We start from the raw sequence: 16,485 nt of genomic DNA, 5'->3' as shown, positions 1-16,485 counted from the left end.
CTGTAGGAGCATCATCTGGCCCACTCTGAAAGCAAAGCGAGCAAACGAGACATATATTCCTAATTAGGTCAAAAGGCAACTGACACTCTGTCCGTGCTAAAGGACAGTCATTTATCTGACACAGCATTTTAAAGAGCTAGAAGTAGCTCAAAATACTCCAGCATCTGATGCTTGTATAGAAAAGAAGCAGGCAGAATTCTGTCCAGCTGCTTTGGGAAGCAATATCTGTTCTTAACAGTCTTTTCATGCAGATACAAGAGAGCATATTCATTAATGAGAAGATTCCTGGTACCTTTCCCACTGGGAACATCTGATTCATTGTACAGCTAGCAATGCTTCATTGAGCACCAGAAAACACGATTCTGAAGGCGGGGGGAGGGCAGCATCTTTCCTCAAAGATGTCATTTCAAGCACCACCTATTCCAGCTACATACACTGAAAATACCTCCTTGTGGTGCTGCAGAGGCCTTTGTCCTCCACTGGATCATTCTGGTGTGATTTCAAACAGGATTTGTCCTTTTATTCTATTTTGAATAACTTGTTTGCTGTGCAGGAGCATGCTTGCCTTGCTTGTTTTTTGGTGAGATTAGAAATGTAGTCTTTGCAGTGAAAGTTTACTTTGATATTGAGAGACCCCTAAAAGCAGCATAAACTGAAACTATTGCATGGCAGTGAGCAGCATGTGGTATATCTGTGGATCTTCATTTTCTGGGCTGCAGCTCGGCTGGTTACACATTGCACTGAAGCCACAGACTCCCTGTTATCCTGTACACAATTTATTTTTTTATGGAATGACTTTGGGGACATTCTGCACAGTCCAGAGGTACTGGGCTATTGTAAGAGTAGTTTTGCATGTGCCAGTCTGAGACTGCAATTTTAATACACATGCAGAGAGAGGCAGAAAAAGCCAACACCACCTCTTTAAATACCTCACAGCTTTACTGCAGGCAGGCTGCATCTGCTAAATGTGTAAGAAGCAAAGCATGGAATTTGTCATTATCTATGGTTGAGCAGTTGTTTGCCCTGAGCAGAGCTCAGTGACCTGTGCACCTCAGCCACTTTATACCATCTAGTCAGAACTTCTGCATAAAAAATGAATTATCATCATCAACGTAACTCATGTAAAATAAAGAAATAATTTTCTTCAAAAAGCCTGAAGAAGAGTTTTGTTTTCTTCCATCTTCTCAAGAAGGTGATTTTCAAGTGGTGACATTGGTTAAAAGACCATGTTCAGCATTTAACAATAAACATAAGCTCTTTTTAGTGGTGGTTCACCCATTTTGGAGCAAGCTATAAAGGCTGTACTGCTACCAGGGTTCCTCCTAAGGAGTGACAAAGATGGTCCTGTGGTTCTCACAAATCAGGAGGCCTAAACACTCCCCTTGTGGGCAAAATACAGAGTGCCACAGTGATCAGGATTTGGCCTGTTGAAACAAGTGGTTGTTTTTGCTTTGAGCAAGTCTGGGAGAGGCTGGAGAGCTTCCACACTCTCAGATACAGATGTGTATGTGCAGATGCTAAATCTTTCCTTGATACATATTCCTACAGCCACCCAGACATAGTTCCCAAGAAAAAAAACATGTATTAGCAATTCAGTCATGTAGTTTTGGGTCCATTTCACTGAAAGAGAATGGCCATATATTTTCAATTTTGTATTAAGTAACTGTGATATGAGGTACCCCTGGGAACAACAGACAAAGTGACCAGTGCTAATTTTTAGATCATGGTGTAAGATTTATTACAAATCATCACGAGTTATTTAACATGTAGAAGATTAACTGAATCTATTGAGAGACTGAGAAAACATTTCAGATGATAGAAGTGTTGGATTGCTGACAGGTGTTCCCTTCTCCCACTGAGTTCTATTTTTATTTAGTTTCAGTTAAAAGCCTTCTAGGGTTCCTTAGGGTTTCATTATGTGACAATAAGAGCATCTGATAAATTGAAAAGCCCAGTGACCCTAATTAACACTTGCTCTTTGTGAACAAGTTGGTTGTGCCTGTGCCTAACAAGGGGAAAGAATACCTGGCACCTTTGCCAGAGGTGCCCCAGTCTTCTTTGAAGGCTCAGCTTGGCACTGGTTGCCACAGTATCAGTGAGTCAACACAAACCAGTTCTAGAGGAAAGTGCAATTTTCCTTTCTTTTTTTTTTTTTCATTGTCCTTTTATTAATCTTACTCTTCCATTGCAAATGTCACATTCCTGACATTCCTTTCTTAGGGTGCAGGGTCAAGTCTGTCTGCCAGACACCTGCAGTCCTCTCCAGTAGAGGGGGATTATGCTTTAGAGGAGGTTTGGGCTCTTCAGGCCTTTTCACCAACTCCAGCATGTGTCACCTACACTGTTAATATGAGAAATTACTGAGAACTGAGATAATGGCAGAGCTTAGACATACTAAGCAAACGGGATACTTGCCAAGTAAGAGGTCACAGACTGGCAGTTGAAAGATAACAGAGTACATATCAGCTCATACTTTCCAGATGCAGAAATATGGCTTGGAAAGGTTTTATCACTGCTTTTAATGCTGTGCACTTGAAGGAAAGCAGCTAATTAAACCTCTCACCTGGTGAAGTAGAATTTGCTGCAAAGGCTGTGTTAGTTCCCTGAGAAAATGTCTTTTGAAAATAACCTAATATTTTAGAAGTTGGCATTTTTAAACTCTGCCTTTTTTCTTCTTTGATCTCAAATGTTTGTTTCACTAAACATGATGAAATAGAAACCTTGTTGGAAATCTCTTAGCTGTTGCTTTCAGATTTTCTGAAGATGCAAATGTGCAAGATTTTGCAGAAGTCACAAAACCTTTCATGACACTGTCCCACAGTGGGGCCAACTCCAGCTGCTGCCCTGCATGGAAACTTGGGTCATGGAGCACCTGGCTGGCCTGTACTCAGAGGAGATTCCAGACCCCTCCTGCATCATTCTGTTGTGGCTTCTGGCAGCTGCTGCTTCACAGCTCAGGACACTGCCCAGCACCTGCTCCACCACCCTCCTTAGGTGCTATAAACCATATCTCACAGTCTGTTGCTTTCATGGATACTTCCAGTCCTTTCCCAGCAGCCACAACTTCCCTGGCTGCTCTGGCTAAATTGCTTGGAAATTTTAAGGACTCTCTTTGGAGGAAAGCTCTCGGACTAGGGGGAGATTTGAGCCAGGGCTCCCCAGAGAGCAACAGCACCCCCAGCACACCTTGACTATCCCAGCACACTGAAAAACTGCAGAATCATGACCCCGGTTTCTCACATTTCACATTAAGCTGCTTTAATGGTCATTCTGCAGTGTCACTGCAAAAGACAGAAAGCCCTCTCAACACTGTTCTCTTCTTTTCTGTCATGAAAGAACACTTCCCTCAACCAACACTTTCTGAAGCACTTGATCTTGCTAAGAGCTGTACACATACCAGGAGGTTCTCTGCCCTGATTGATCGGCGTGTAGAAATTTCTCTTCCATTTAAAGTGCAAACTGGAAAAAGAAACTGTCTTGAAAACATAAAACATCAGGCCATTGCTCTAGATTTATGTGGCCCCTATTAAGTATGTGGTGTGGAAGATTATTTCAGAGCATTTATCACATGGAAACTTCAGAGAAAATCATGCTCTTCACTTGATGCACAGCAGACTTTGGAAGAGCAGGGATTGTGACCCCATCTCTCTTTTTATCTGGCTTTAAAAGTAGAGGAAGATGGTTTAGCTCACAGTTGGTATTTAAGCTGCAGAATAGCCACGGTGCCACAAGCAACGTGACACAGACTGAAAGATCCCCTGAAGAATCCGACTTTTGTGAGGATGGTGCCGAAAGACCAGTTCCAAATGGGTGCTTCCTCCTCGAGGCGCTCACAAATACAGAGAACACACCACACTCGAATACAAGAGTATCTTTGTTTGTCGAGTCACCTTATTTTTCTAGTCCTTCAGAATGATGCAAGATCATTCCGTCATTCACATCGCTCAGAAACGACGGCTGGGTTTTTAAGATCCATTTGCTGCCGCCATAAACCCCAGAGGGGAAGGATTCGGGTCACGGGGAAAGAAAAGGCGAAGTGTCAGCCCAGCGGCTTGAAAACGGTGCTTAGGAGAGAGATAGAGGGGATGGGCCAGGGCGGTGGGGAGGGGGCGACGGGCAGGGAGCCAGCGCGGGGCTGAGCACGGAGATCCGCGGGGTGGGAGGGGGTCTGGCAGAGAGGAAAGGGGGACGAGAGAAGACCCAGGGCGGGGCCGGGGGGGACCCAGGCACGGGAGCAGCCCCGGGACAGGAACGGGAGCAGTCCCGGGACAGGGACGGGGGCGGACGCGGGACGGGCACGGGAGCAGCCCTGGGACAGTGACGGAGGGGACGTGGGACAGGGACAGGGGGACGCGGAACGGGCAAGGGAACAGCCCCGGGACAGGGACCGGAGGGACGTGGGACGGGCACGGGAACAGCCCTGGGACAGGGACCAGAGGGACGCGGGACAGGCACGGGAGCAGCCCCGGGACAGGGACCGGAGGGACGCGGGATAAGGACCAGAGCAGCCCCGGGTTAGGGACGGGGCGGATGCGGGACGGGCACGGGAGCAGCCCCGGGACAGGGACCGGAGGGACGCGAGACGGGCACGGGAGCAGCCCCGGGACAGGGACCGGAGGGACGCGGGACAGGCACGGGAGCAGCCCCGGGACAGGGACCGGAGGGACGCGGGACGGGCACGGGAGCAGCCCCGGGACAGGGACCGGAGGGACGCGGGACAGGCACGGGAGCAGCCCCGGGGCGGGGCCGTTGCGGGGCCGTTCAGGGGCCAGTACGGGGCCCGTGCATTCCGCGCATGCGCAGTGCGCGGCGCGCAGCGCTCCGAGCCCATGGAGGCGCCGGGCCCGCAGCCCGTGCCCGGCCCCGCTCTGGGCCCGCAGCCGGGAGCCGAGGAAATCGACATGTCACTGGGTACGTGCGGCAGGACCAGGCTTGGGGCGCTCGGGGGGAGGCTGCCGGCGGCTCCGGGGCACCGTGCGGCGGCGGCGGCGGGTCCCGGACAGTTGGGGTTGTGCGGTGGGGCGGCCCGGGCCGGGCCGGTGGCCTCTCCCCACAAACCGCTGTCCGAATGGCACCGGGCGGGACAGGGAAGGTGTGTGCGGGATCCCGGCGCCGGGCCCTTTCCAGGCAGCAGTCCGGACCTGGGAGGGGAGGGCGGCCCCGGTGACATGAGGAGCGGAGCCATGTCCTCGGGGTGCGGCTATTTATAGCTGCCTGCTCCGATGCTCGCCATTCCTTTGGCACCGGGAATGTGAACTGTGCATAAACAACCGCCCTGTCAAGAACTGCCGAGGCCTGGATTCTGGCGCATTGAAGAGAGAGCTCGGTGGATTATCGTGGTGGCATCCCTGCTGTGGGAGGAAAGTCCACAGCACCTTTTAGTATTGGGTCAGCTTCCTAACTGAAACCTTGTGTCATTTCTTCCCAGCAGTGAGCCATTTGTCAGGAACAGCAGAACATTTTTCACTGCAAACTCAAACTGATCCTTAGGCTGATGCACTCGTATTTTAATGGTTCTGTGAAGAGTTCTAGCAACAGTGGGTCCCTCATTTTTGTGTTATTTTTCTCTCGTGGTGTTGCACACCCTTTTTGTTAATGTGTGATGGTCCCTTTGCTTTTGCTCTCCCTTAGTGCTTCCTTTGGTCAGACCTTCTGCAGTCCAAATCCATATACCAATCCAGAATACAGTTTACTGAGGGTGGAAGAGAGAATTGGAAGACAAGAGTCCTGGTGAAGAACTTTTTCTGCCAGGTGCTTTTTCTGTGCTTTCAGAAACTTTGGGGTTTACTTGAGTTAGCAGTCCCCAAAATTGCAGGAGTTGCTCTAAAGCTGCTTGATCTAATTGTGCCTTGATGGCACAGGTGTACCATACATGACCTCTCAGGATCCCTTCCAGCCTTCAGTAATACTCCATTACATCACTCTGTTAACCCCATCGTATTTATGGGCACAAAAGGCAGGGTGACAACTCATACCAAAACAAAAATAAAGCCACTGAAGGTGATAGATCAAGAACTTCCAGTGAGCTCTTCCTCATGCTGTGGACAGCCCATCCTTGGCCTGCGATCACCTCCCTGCAGAGCCTGCAGGGACGCTGTTGATGTGCTTTGAAGCAGCCTGTGCCCCAAATCACACATGTCCCAAGGGCACACTTAGCTGAGAACATTAATGTGTTCATCTCAAAAGCATGGCCTGGGCTCTCCCAGCCTGCTCTTTTCCTGACAGACCTGAGAGAGAAATCACAAAAGCAGTCACACAGCCTATTCTTACATCTTCTCTCATTTCTTTTGCTTGGGCTTTGTATTTATTTGGACACAGAAGTTTCTTGATAGAAAATGACAAGAGACAAGTGCTGGAGGTATCATGGCTCATGGTAAGCACCCCTTGAAAGCTAATGGCACTTCTGTCCTTCCACTCCAGGGGTACATTAAGGAGCTGGAGTAGCCACTTCCTCAGCCTGGTTTTGGACACTTTGTTCCTTTCTAGTTTGTTAAAACACTCTGCTTGGAGTTTCACAGATGTAACTTTATTACTTGCTAAATATTTTCTGCAAGGTTTTAGGGTAAAAGAAGAAATTGTTGGAAAGCAGGAATTAATGAACAGATATCTTTTTGCTTTTGCCTTTCCTTTGCATCAGAACACCTTGAATTAAGAAGGTCTTGATTTTAGACCAGCTGATTGAGACCTCTGTCCTGCCCGTGGTTGGGGATGTGCTGGATGGTAGCACATTTTTAAATCATTTGCTGCACTCTAATCTCCAGCCCACAGAGGCTGAGTAAACTGATCCTATACTTTCTAAGCTAAGCTTAATCTTTTATTGTCCAGCTAGCACAGCTCACAGAACAGCAAGCTCTGTTTTTACTGTGGACAATTGCAAGCACCAAAAGAGGGAATCCCTGTTGGTAGAAAGTGCAGGTTCTGTGCAATTCTCCTCTGTCATTTCTTTCTAGATGACATCATCAAGCGCCACAGGAAAGAGCAGACAGATTCCAGCACTGCAGGTGATGGCAGCAGCCAGCAGGTGAAGGACAGGAGCTCAGCCTACGGGTACGGGCGGCCCCGTTACCGCGCCTGGAAACAGAGGAACTTGCAAGGTAGGTGGGCACTCAAGAAGGTGGAGCCGTGCAGGCTGAAAAAATAGATTTTTGTAACAAAATACAGCTCTTAAATCCTTCTATCTGATTTTTGTGCATGTATAAGATGTACTTGGGCTCTTGATTAGCTTTTCTCTCTGCAACAATGGAATATCAGGCCCCTTTCAGAACATAATTCATCCGTTTCTCTTCCTTCCACTCTCTTGTGAATTACTAATTTAAAGTGACAATATCTATTCTCTATTCCTACTGGCTTTGCATATTTTAATTATGCCTCTTCCTAATCCTCATTTTCCCAGAGCAGACTTAAATTACCCAAATTACCCCTTCAGTAACTGTATTTGATAGCTCAGTTATTGGAGCTAAATTGTCACTTTTGCCAAGCATGCTATTTTTATGGTGAGTTTTTTTATAATAATGAGTCGTCACACACTTTGTTTTGTTCCCCAAGTTTTTACCTACAAAACCAAAGTGATCTACTGCATAAAATGTCATCTCTTAACCAATTTTTTAATTACTGCTTAATCCCTTCCTTGATGATTTTAGTGACATTTTGCAGCAAGGTCTTTGCAGTCCTATATTGGAGTGCCAATGGCACATCAGGACAGTGGGATTGCTGGGAGCTGTCCTGCTTCTCTCTGATCTTCCTTTCACCCTCATGTTCTTGGTCCCCACCACATATTGCCTTACTGAGGATTGAACAAAACAGAATGATGATAATTGCCCTTTGCAAACTGATTTTTCTCTCAAAACACAGGCTTTGATATTCTTCCACACTCAAGTGACTCCTGCATCCAGAGTCAAATAAATGAAACTATTTTTTCTCCTTATTCCTTAGGTGGAAGAACTTCTGTTCATTTATAGAATTATTTCTGCTAGACTTAGAGTTTCATAGGTTTTCACTGAGTCTGAATTCAGCCCCACTACGCACAGAGACCCACCGTGGTGTGTGGTGCTGCCTGTCAGTAGCAATTTGGGGAAACTCAGCACGACTGGGAATTTAGCCCATAATTTTTCAGGGGCTCAGTTCACTTTGGTCCTTGCTGAAATACAGTCGCTCCTGGGCTGAGATGGGATAATTATTATGAAAATGATCAGAGGAGCCCATCACCGTCATGACAGAGGAGGGTGAAGAGTATTATGCTTATTAAACCTGCAAGCAAAGTGCTTTTATACCTCCTGGAATATGGATTAAACCATCTCCCCAGTGGGGGAAAGATGGTTTTTAATGACAGGAAATTTGAAATTCAAATCACCTTGCAAAAAGAGTCAGCCAGACATAGGGACTTTTTCCCAAACTGGACTTACTAAGTAGAGATGCCTCTTGCCCAACCCAGGTGAGCTCAGCACCAGGCTCTGAGTGTGCGCACAATCATTGTGGATGTGTGTGTGGGTTCTTCCTCAGATGCTGATGCTGTGGGGTTTTATTCAAATGTTCTTTCATTATAAAATATCTGCCAGACATTTTGCAGAGATGGAGCCTCGCTTGTGTCACACTTAAGGACACACATGGCAGACTGAGGCCCTGGTCCCCAGCTGGTGTACACGGGGATCCCCTCAGAGGCTGATGGCTCTGTCATGAGTTATTTGTGTTGGCTGAGGTGTGCTTGAGTGCACTGCTGAGCAGAGGCTCTCTAATAGGAACAGACTGACAGGAGCAGGATTTTCTAGTCAGGGCTGCCTTCTGCAGCAGTCCCTCCCACTGCCCTGATGGAATACCCAGGAAAGGCAGCTGAGCTCACTCTTTTGCTGCAGAGGATATGCCCTCTCTGGCGTGCAGAGAGCTGTATTTCAAGGCTTGGTGGCCTGCAGGAGAACAGTCTGGCAAATAGGCAAGAGAGAGGGACAAGCCCAGGGAGGTGGTTGATGAGAACAAGACAGGGCAAAAACAAACTGGGGGGACAGAACCGGGAGGGAAGAAGTCAAAGGACTATTAAACACAGCAAGTCCACATCTGGTCAGACAGAACCAGTTTGCCAAAATTCAGTGTTTGTCAAGAGAGGAACATTTACATACCTACAGTTCTTCAGTGAGAGGGCATTATCTGCAAGGGAAGTAACTACAGGCCCTGTAGAGCTTGTCAATCACATTGCATTTTTGTGTGTGTTCCCAACGAGCACCTTTGGCTATAGAGTGCGTGGACATTCTCTGGTGCCCTTTTGTTTTAGAACCTGAGTTCTAAAACTCATAGTTAATTCATATGAGAGCTGTGACAACAGATTGACAGGTCTGCTGATGTGGGTGTTCCTGCCTTTATGAAGAACCAAAATTGTGGAAAGCTTTTCTCTTCTGTATTCTTCTACATCAAATAATGTGTATGTCAGTCCTACATAGAATAAGAATGTTAGTGAGACATTAGAAAGATGAATTTTTTTGTATTTTTTTGGAATGAGTTAATGTGATTCTTGCACCACTATTTTTATAGATACTCCTGTATCATATTAAGTTAAGCTTGTAATCCATTTGCGCAATTTATCATAAATCAAATTTTGAAAGACACTAAAATAAGTTGTTTTGTTTTGTTTTTTTTTTTGTAGGACCTAACCGTTTTAGAAGAGGGTTTGGGCAGCAACAGTACAATCGGAGGCAATTCCGGAATGCTTTACCTGGTCGCAAGAGAAAAGCAGCTGCTGGTTTCGGTGGAGTGAGCCCTTTAAATCGCCCGGCATCAGCTCAGGAGGTAGGGGAATAAGGAAGGTACAGCTTTTCCCAAATGTCATGTAGAAATCTGCTTGATTTTATGATCCTGCATCACCCCAAAGAACAATCTACATAAAAAGACACAGGCACCGTCTTTCATATGCCTGTGCACAGCATTTGTATGCAGAGATGAGTACAGACAGGCATGCATATGGAATAGCAATCTTCCAGTTGGTTTTGTAAGCTTCTGACTTAGCATAATTTTACCGATCAGTTCCCCTGGGTTTTGCAAAACAAAGATTCTTTAAATTTTTTTCTTAAAAGATTTAAAAATATTTCCGTGGCAGAGAATTCTACGGGATCTCATTTTACTTTTATTGTTTAGAGGAGTTATATTAAGATCTGTTATTTGTTCTCCACCCAGAGCATTTTCCAAGTTCCTATGAAGTCAAAGGAAAGACTGTTGGTGACTTTGGTTCAGAGACATACTTTCCACTAGCAAGTGGGCAGTCCCCACCAGAGACAATGATTCCCCTGACAGATAGGCCCCTGTGAGAGGCAATTGTTTTTTTCTGCACTGATGGAAATCCACTCAATTAGGAGGTCATGGATGCTCAGTAAGCTTTTTAAAAAGTCCCAAGTGCTGAACATGATTGCACATTTAGTGATTGTGTCCTAGGGGTATAAATAAGAGAGCCCTAATCTAAGCAGGCATGTGAATGGAGTATGGTTATTCCTGAAAATAAAGAACCAGGATGACTCAGATATTGAGTATGGCTGGGTATTTACAGAAAGTAATAAGCAGTTGCTAGGAGGCAAAATTCTACAGTATCTTCCACTCTACAGAAATAAACCAAGGGGGAAGAACATGGAAACACACTTCAGTGGGTAGTAAGAGTGATGGTGTTTGTCCCAGAGAAATAAATGGGCTGGAGGCTGGGGCAGTTTGTGTAAAAACTGCAGTGGGGCAGACACTGCTGAGGGGTTTTCTGATGTGTTTCAGCTTCAAGGCTTGGTCTGGGCAGTGCACGTGTCCAAACAAGAAAGAGCTGGTGACCAAAAGGAAGCCTGAGCAAGGCTATAATGCTCAGCATCTGCAAGATTGGCTCTCCACAGTCTGATGTATTTTTTTTCAATTTCTGCAGTGTTAGAACAAAACATTCTTCTTGGCACTTGCAGTTTCATGCCCAGGAACCAAGGCACATACACTGAGTGGCTGTTAACAGCAGTGTATGCTGAGTCAGGCAGCAGCCGTCAGTGGGGTGAGGACAGTTGGGTGCTGTCCCTTGCCCTCGCTATGGGTTTGTGAACCGAGACTGTGGCGCTTGTGGCACCTGCTGAGCTGTCACCCTTCTTTCAGAGCAACAAGAACAGCAATGCTTTTGCCAAACTCAGCGGTGAGCAGCAGAAGGAACAGCCACAGGCATCTACAGGCCCCAAGAGATTCAGAGCACATGCTGCCAGCAGCCACACCCCAGGGAAAAGGTAATATCTTTGGTAATGCTGGGGGTTTTTTTTTTCACTTTTCAGCAATTCCCTGTGCAGCTCATGGTGTTCTGCTCTTGTTATGTGCCAGCTGGGAGTGGCTACAGCCTTGTGCTTGTGCCGCATGAGAAAAGTACCCCTGGAAAGCACTTGGAAAGAAACCCATGAAAAAGATAATAATGCAGATATTAGATCTGTCATTTTATTTCAGGAAGTATTTTTATTGAACTTTTCCTCTGTTGCCTTCGGGAACAGTTTTGAGGGGTGAAATAGCATTTATTTTCATAGAGGTAGGAAATACAGATTCCAATCATAAGGCATAGGCAGAGAGAGGAAGTCTGTCCCAGTGAGGGGCTGCAGGAGCAGGCTCTGTGCCCCAGGAGCTGTGAGGAAGGCAGGCTGAGCACTGTCTTGGTGCCTGTCTTAATCAGAATCCTTGTCTTCTCTGAGCTGGAAAGGAAGCTCCTTGCAACCCTGTCTTTCTCTGCTCTGAGCAGAGTAAGGCCTGAAAGACATGCAAAAGTCCCTTCCGATATAATATTTTTGTACTATTTTCTTCCATGAGTTTTTATTTTGTTTTCAATGAGCAGAGTTCAGAACACACAAGCTGTTGTCTCATTTGAGCAGAAAATTGAGTTCCTCTGAATTCCTTCACTGGCAGAAAAACCTGTTGGGCTTAACTGGGTAACACACAGTCTCATTTGCTTCTTATGCTGCTTTTTAGGACCAGCTTGGGTTAGATATTTCGGCCTTAAACTTTGGGAGATACCTGGCATTATCTTCACCTCTGTCCTTTTCTCTCTCCTTTACCAGCAGGCCTTTCCGGCTAAACAGGGGACCAGCGTTCCAGCAGAAGCGAGCGCAGCAGTGGTTTTCCAAAGCCCGCTTCCAGAGAGGGGTCAGTATCCAGACATTCTTCTGCAGCCTCCTGGGAGTGATAAGCCTTCAGTTTTACCAGCCCAGTTGTATCTTTGCTTCTAGAAGTAACAGGAGAAAGAGATGGGTGACTTAACGCATATATTGCTGGGAAAGTGCTTGTGGGACAGGCGATTTTTAATGCAGATTAGTAATCTGGCAGCTACAAAGTAAATCTTAGGAGGGTGGTAAAAATAAACCTTGAGGCTTACAGAGCAGCACAAACAGGGCAAAATAAAGCTACCCCATACAGATCACTGTACCAGCAAGAACCCGCAAATTAGCAAGTTTCTTGACAACTTGCAAGGAAGGAGCTCTTCAGATACACCAAATGAAATCCTGAAAAAGAAATCATTGTTTCTGAGAGCTAATTCTTTAAGCAATTTTTGTAAAAAATGTATTTCTCAGCAGGTGGATCTTCCTGGAGAAGGGAAACCGCCAAGGATGAGAAGGTAATTGGTGAACAAAGGCACAATGCAAACACGACATGCTCTTTTCATGCTTGAAGCTGGATAAATCTCCCTGTCTCGGCAGGTGGCAAGTGAAGCCCAGCCCGGGAGCAATTCTGACAGTTTCTGTGGTTAATCCCCAGGCGGGCCAGAGCAGCTCGTAAGTAAATGAGGTGATTTGTTAGGGTGGGAGCCCTACTAAAGCCATTGCAAATCCCTTTAGCGTTATTGCAGCTTCACTTCTATAATGAGTGTGCAATGAATGGTTCAGACCCTAAATGGTTAGCAAATGATGGCTGGTTCCCTTCCCGGCATATCTGAAGGAGATAGAAATCTGTATTTACCTGTAATTACACGGTAATATGTAATTACCTCTGCTGTTCTTTGTTATGCAGAGTGAGGAGAAGTGGAAGCACTGAAGTGCATGGGAGGTGCTGTGCTCATTATGGGGTGTCAGGGAAATGCTGTGTGCCCCAAAGGGACACCGTGTGCTCTCTGTGTAAGAGGAGCACAGAAGATGGAAGGGAACAGCTTCAGGGCTGAGCTGCTGCAGCTGCAGGACCCGGCTGGGGCAGAGGGGAGGGTGGGTGAGTGCAGTGTGCATGTCCTGGGTGCAGAGAGCACCCCACGATAGCCTGGGTGGGACACAGTGCCCAGTGCTGGAACTCTGCCTGCATGGCAGCTCTCCTGGCAGCCTTTTGATTCTGCCAGGGGTCAGATATGCCATGGGATGTAGGGAAGATGAGAGTGTCTCCTTCACTCCATGCTGGTTTGCAGAGGATAGGGAGTGAGCTGCCTTAGCATCTGGAGTGACTGTGGATCTGTGCTTTCCCCAGGCCTGGATCCAAGCGCCCATTCCTGCGAAGCCAAAGACCCCCAGCACGGGTGACCAAGCCCCAGCCCAAGGGGGTGATGCTGAGATTCAACTTCCGTGCGATGGCCAACCAGGTAGAGGATTGTCGACGGGACAGGCGGCACCTGGCACCCTGCAGCAGCCCTGCCACTAAGCTGTTAACACCACACTCGGGTTTCTGGGGCTGCCAGCTGGGTTTATCTAACATAGCCCGGGAGGAAAGTCCTGTAGCCCTGCTGTCCAGGTTGCTCACAAAACTGAAGGCACTTGAGAAGACTGTTCAGCAACTACAGACTCAGCCTGATTTATCCCATTCTGTTGGCCTGTCTTGGCCTGTCCATGTGCTTGCTCGAACCTGCTGGTGGGTGATCCTAGCCAGGGGGGACTGTTTCACTGTTGGTGCTCCCCACTCCTCAGAGACACATGGCACTTCTGGGCTTTGCTCGCTCTTTGCTTTGGTGACCTTCTGCGTGCCACATTTCACACTGAAGTATGGTCCAAAGAGCCCTGGGGCAGCTCAGAAATCCTGCTTCACCTTCTTCATTGCCAGCATTTATTGTCTGGACAGTTTGGTTTTACGTGATGCCTTGTGCTCAAATGCCATCTGCTTACTCCTGTTCTTGCCGAGGACGCCCGGTGTCTTGGGGATGGGAGCTGCTTGGAGGTTTTCCAGCCGCACACAGTCTGTCGAGCTCCTTGTCTGTGTGTGCTGCGTGGTTTAATTGACTAACCAGCTGTGAAACACCATCCTGACTGATGGGCTCTAATCAGTATCCCGCTACAAGCTGGGCTGTGCTTTGCCACCAGACATGGGACTGACTCGCTCTCCCTTTCCTCTGCAGACCAGCCTGACGCTGGATGAGAGGTTCTCTGGTCTGAGGAATAAGAGGCGCTTTACAGCAGCCAGGAGCGCTGGACGGACGGTCACCATGCCCTAGGACTGCATGCTCGTCACAGGGACTGCCCCCAGCAGTCCAGGCCCCTGCCAGGGGGCTCAATAAAAGTCACTAGATTCCCTTTCGGATAGCTAATGTGGCAATGTGCCGTCTCCTTCCTTACTCCCAGAATGAATGAGCGACTGAGGGCAGGGATGAGGCAGGTCAAGAGTTGAGAGTCAGGGCCAGAGCACAGGGCAGGTGGGACATGAGAGGGGTGGTGGAGAGGGATGAGCAGAGATGGATTTACTGGGAGAGCTTTGATGGGGGAGCCACAGGGCTGGCGCCAGCCCTGTCGCCCTGCCAGGGCACCAGGCTGACTAAGGTGACTCTTGGAAGTGAGAGGGGGTACCCGTGACCTTCCCTATGTTGTCCCATGGGTGGGACAGGGTTGAGGATGCTGTGCCCGCCCACATGGGTGACAGGGAATGGAGCATATGTGGATCTGAAGGATGTGCCTCAGCAGTGGCACCAGCGGGGATGCTCCAGCTGCCTACAATTCCCAGCATCCACTTAACTGCCCTATTCATTGTGCTTGCAGGCATCCCTGCCCAGAGTTTTTCAGTGTAAGACCCCTCCACCCTGAGAAAGTCTCGCTTTGCCCCAACAGTCAGGCCTGAGCACCTTGTGTTTCTCTGTGGGTTGCTGTGTTCTGACTGCAGCTGCTGGCCCAGTTGTGGGGACGGGGTGAGGTGTGCCATGTGTGCTGCTGGAGTGACTGTCCTCAGTACAGAGCACAGACAGGCTGCCCCAGCCCAAATCAGGTTTTCCAGTGCTGCAGTTGTTCTGCTTTAGGGCTACTGTAGTTGCAGCTCCACTCATGCTCAAAGTACTGGCATAATAATCAAAGTAGAAGCAGCAGTCTGGTAAACTCTGAGATGTTAATGAGCTGGGTTTAGACATTTGTCAGTGAAGCCCTGCACCAGCCCTGAGTAACATCCATTCTCCACCCACTGCTGGAACGCAGCACTGAACATGCTGGACACCTGTTACTGGGCTCTAAGCTATAATTATGAAAGGAAATATTTGATAGACTGCTTTACATTTTACACTGAGCGTCATTAACAAGAGACTGGACTTGGCATTGGTTTTACTGGAATGTGTGAAATGTTGTTGGTTGACAAAGCAGTGATGTACGAGTCCAGTGTACTGAATAAAAAACTAACTTGACAAATGTCACCTCCAGTTATTTTCCTTCCTTCCAACAGGCTTTTGGTGCAAGTTCAGCCTCTCAGAGTGACACTGCAGGGCACAGTACCAGCGGCTTCACGGACTGGTGCTTTGGGGGAAGCTGTAGTCCCTGGCAGTGCCCACCTGCAGCCAGCGGAGCACTTGCCTGGCCATGCAGACACTTTGCTGCTTGCAAAGGCAGTATGAGGTTTTGAATGGCTATTTTGTAAAATCTCTGCTGTGATTTCTTTTGCCTTCAACACTCTTGGCAAAATTATCAGAGCGGTCCTGGCTCCAAGTACGTTCAAAAGAAAACAAGTGCACCTCAACTCCCAGGTTAATGAACTCTGGAGGAGAGAAATATCACCCTTTCATGCAAATAATCTGTGTGTCACGGAAGATGAACAAGAAACATTGTCACAAATGCCAGTGTCCCTGATTGCAGTTGCCTCTTGACTACAAATATGGACACAAGGTGGTAGACTCGTTAGGAAGACCTGAGCACTTTTTCAACGAAGTTGTAAAGGGGTGGAGCCACTCAGTCCTGAAAGAACAACTGAGTGTTTGGCACCCTCTTGCTGTTCAGAGCACATCCTGATTCTGTTTTCTGAAAAGATGTGTTCCATCAATCTGTACTGTACAATGTTTTAAGCACTCCACTCCTTAAATTAAAATTGAGGGGTTAATGATAAAAATACACTTTTTTCCTAGCTTGATTGCCCTGCAGGGCTGCGTGACTTTGCATGCAGCAGAAGATAAAACGGGCTTTGCACTAAATTTGTAAGTAGCCAAAATTCGTAACCATCGTTCTAAAAACACACTGTGAGAGGGCGCAGCGTCAGTTCACGCAACAGATACAAACCGGCCCTTTCTGCCACGAAAGCCACAGATTAATTGTCTCTGACAATTAGTCCTGGGGGATATGTGAGTTGTTGCACGGGGCC

The 16,485-nt window shown here is 47.6% G+C and overlaps 1 protein-coding gene across 2 annotated transcripts; it reads left to right on the top strand.

Annotated features, from left to right (window-relative positions):
- The first annotated feature begins 4,783 nt into the window (after positions 1 to 4,783).
- LOC139678606 (UAP56-interacting factor-like) lies at positions 4,784 to 15,537 on the top strand. 2 transcript variants are annotated; one of them, XM_071569560.1, is made up of 9 exons: positions 4,784 to 4,911; positions 6,951 to 7,094; positions 9,632 to 9,774; positions 11,095 to 11,219; positions 12,036 to 12,117; positions 12,543 to 12,586; positions 12,669 to 12,743; positions 13,420 to 13,531; positions 14,279 to 15,537. In XM_071569560.1, the coding sequence occupies exons 1-9, from the start codon at positions 4,830 to 4,832 to the stop codon at positions 14,372 to 14,374; spliced, it is 903 nt and encodes a 300-aa protein (XP_071425661.1). In that variant the 5' UTR covers positions 4,784 to 4,829; the 3' UTR covers positions 14,375 to 15,537. The 2 variants fall into 2 exon arrangements, with proteins under 2 accessions (XP_071425661.1, XP_071425660.1); XM_071569559.1 differs by having other exon boundaries at positions 12,033 to 12,117.
- The last annotated feature ends 948 nt before the right edge of the window (positions 15,538 to 16,485 follow it).

This window comes from Pithys albifrons, chromosome 14 (genome assembly GCF_047495875.1).
Source record: "Pithys albifrons albifrons isolate INPA30051 chromosome 14, PitAlb_v1, whole genome shotgun sequence".
NCBI lineage: Eukaryota > Metazoa > Chordata > Aves > Passeriformes > Thamnophilidae > Pithys > Pithys albifrons.
The sequence above is the reverse complement of the archived record's forward strand: the minus strand, read 5'-3'. Positions and strand labels throughout refer to the sequence as shown.

Coding starts and splice junctions, on each gene's coding strand:
- LOC139678606 (XM_071569559.1), top strand. CDS start 4,830: ATGGAGGCGCCGGGCCCGCAGCCCGTGCCCGGCCCCGCTCTGGGCCCG. Junction 4,912..6,950: donor GGAAATCGACATGTCACTGG/GTACGTGCGGCA, acceptor ATTTCTTTCTAG/ATGACATCATCAAGCGCCAC. Junction 9,775..11,094: donor GCCCGGCATCAGCTCAGGAG/GTAGGGGAATAA, acceptor CCCTTCTTTCAG/AGCAACAAGAACAGCAATGC.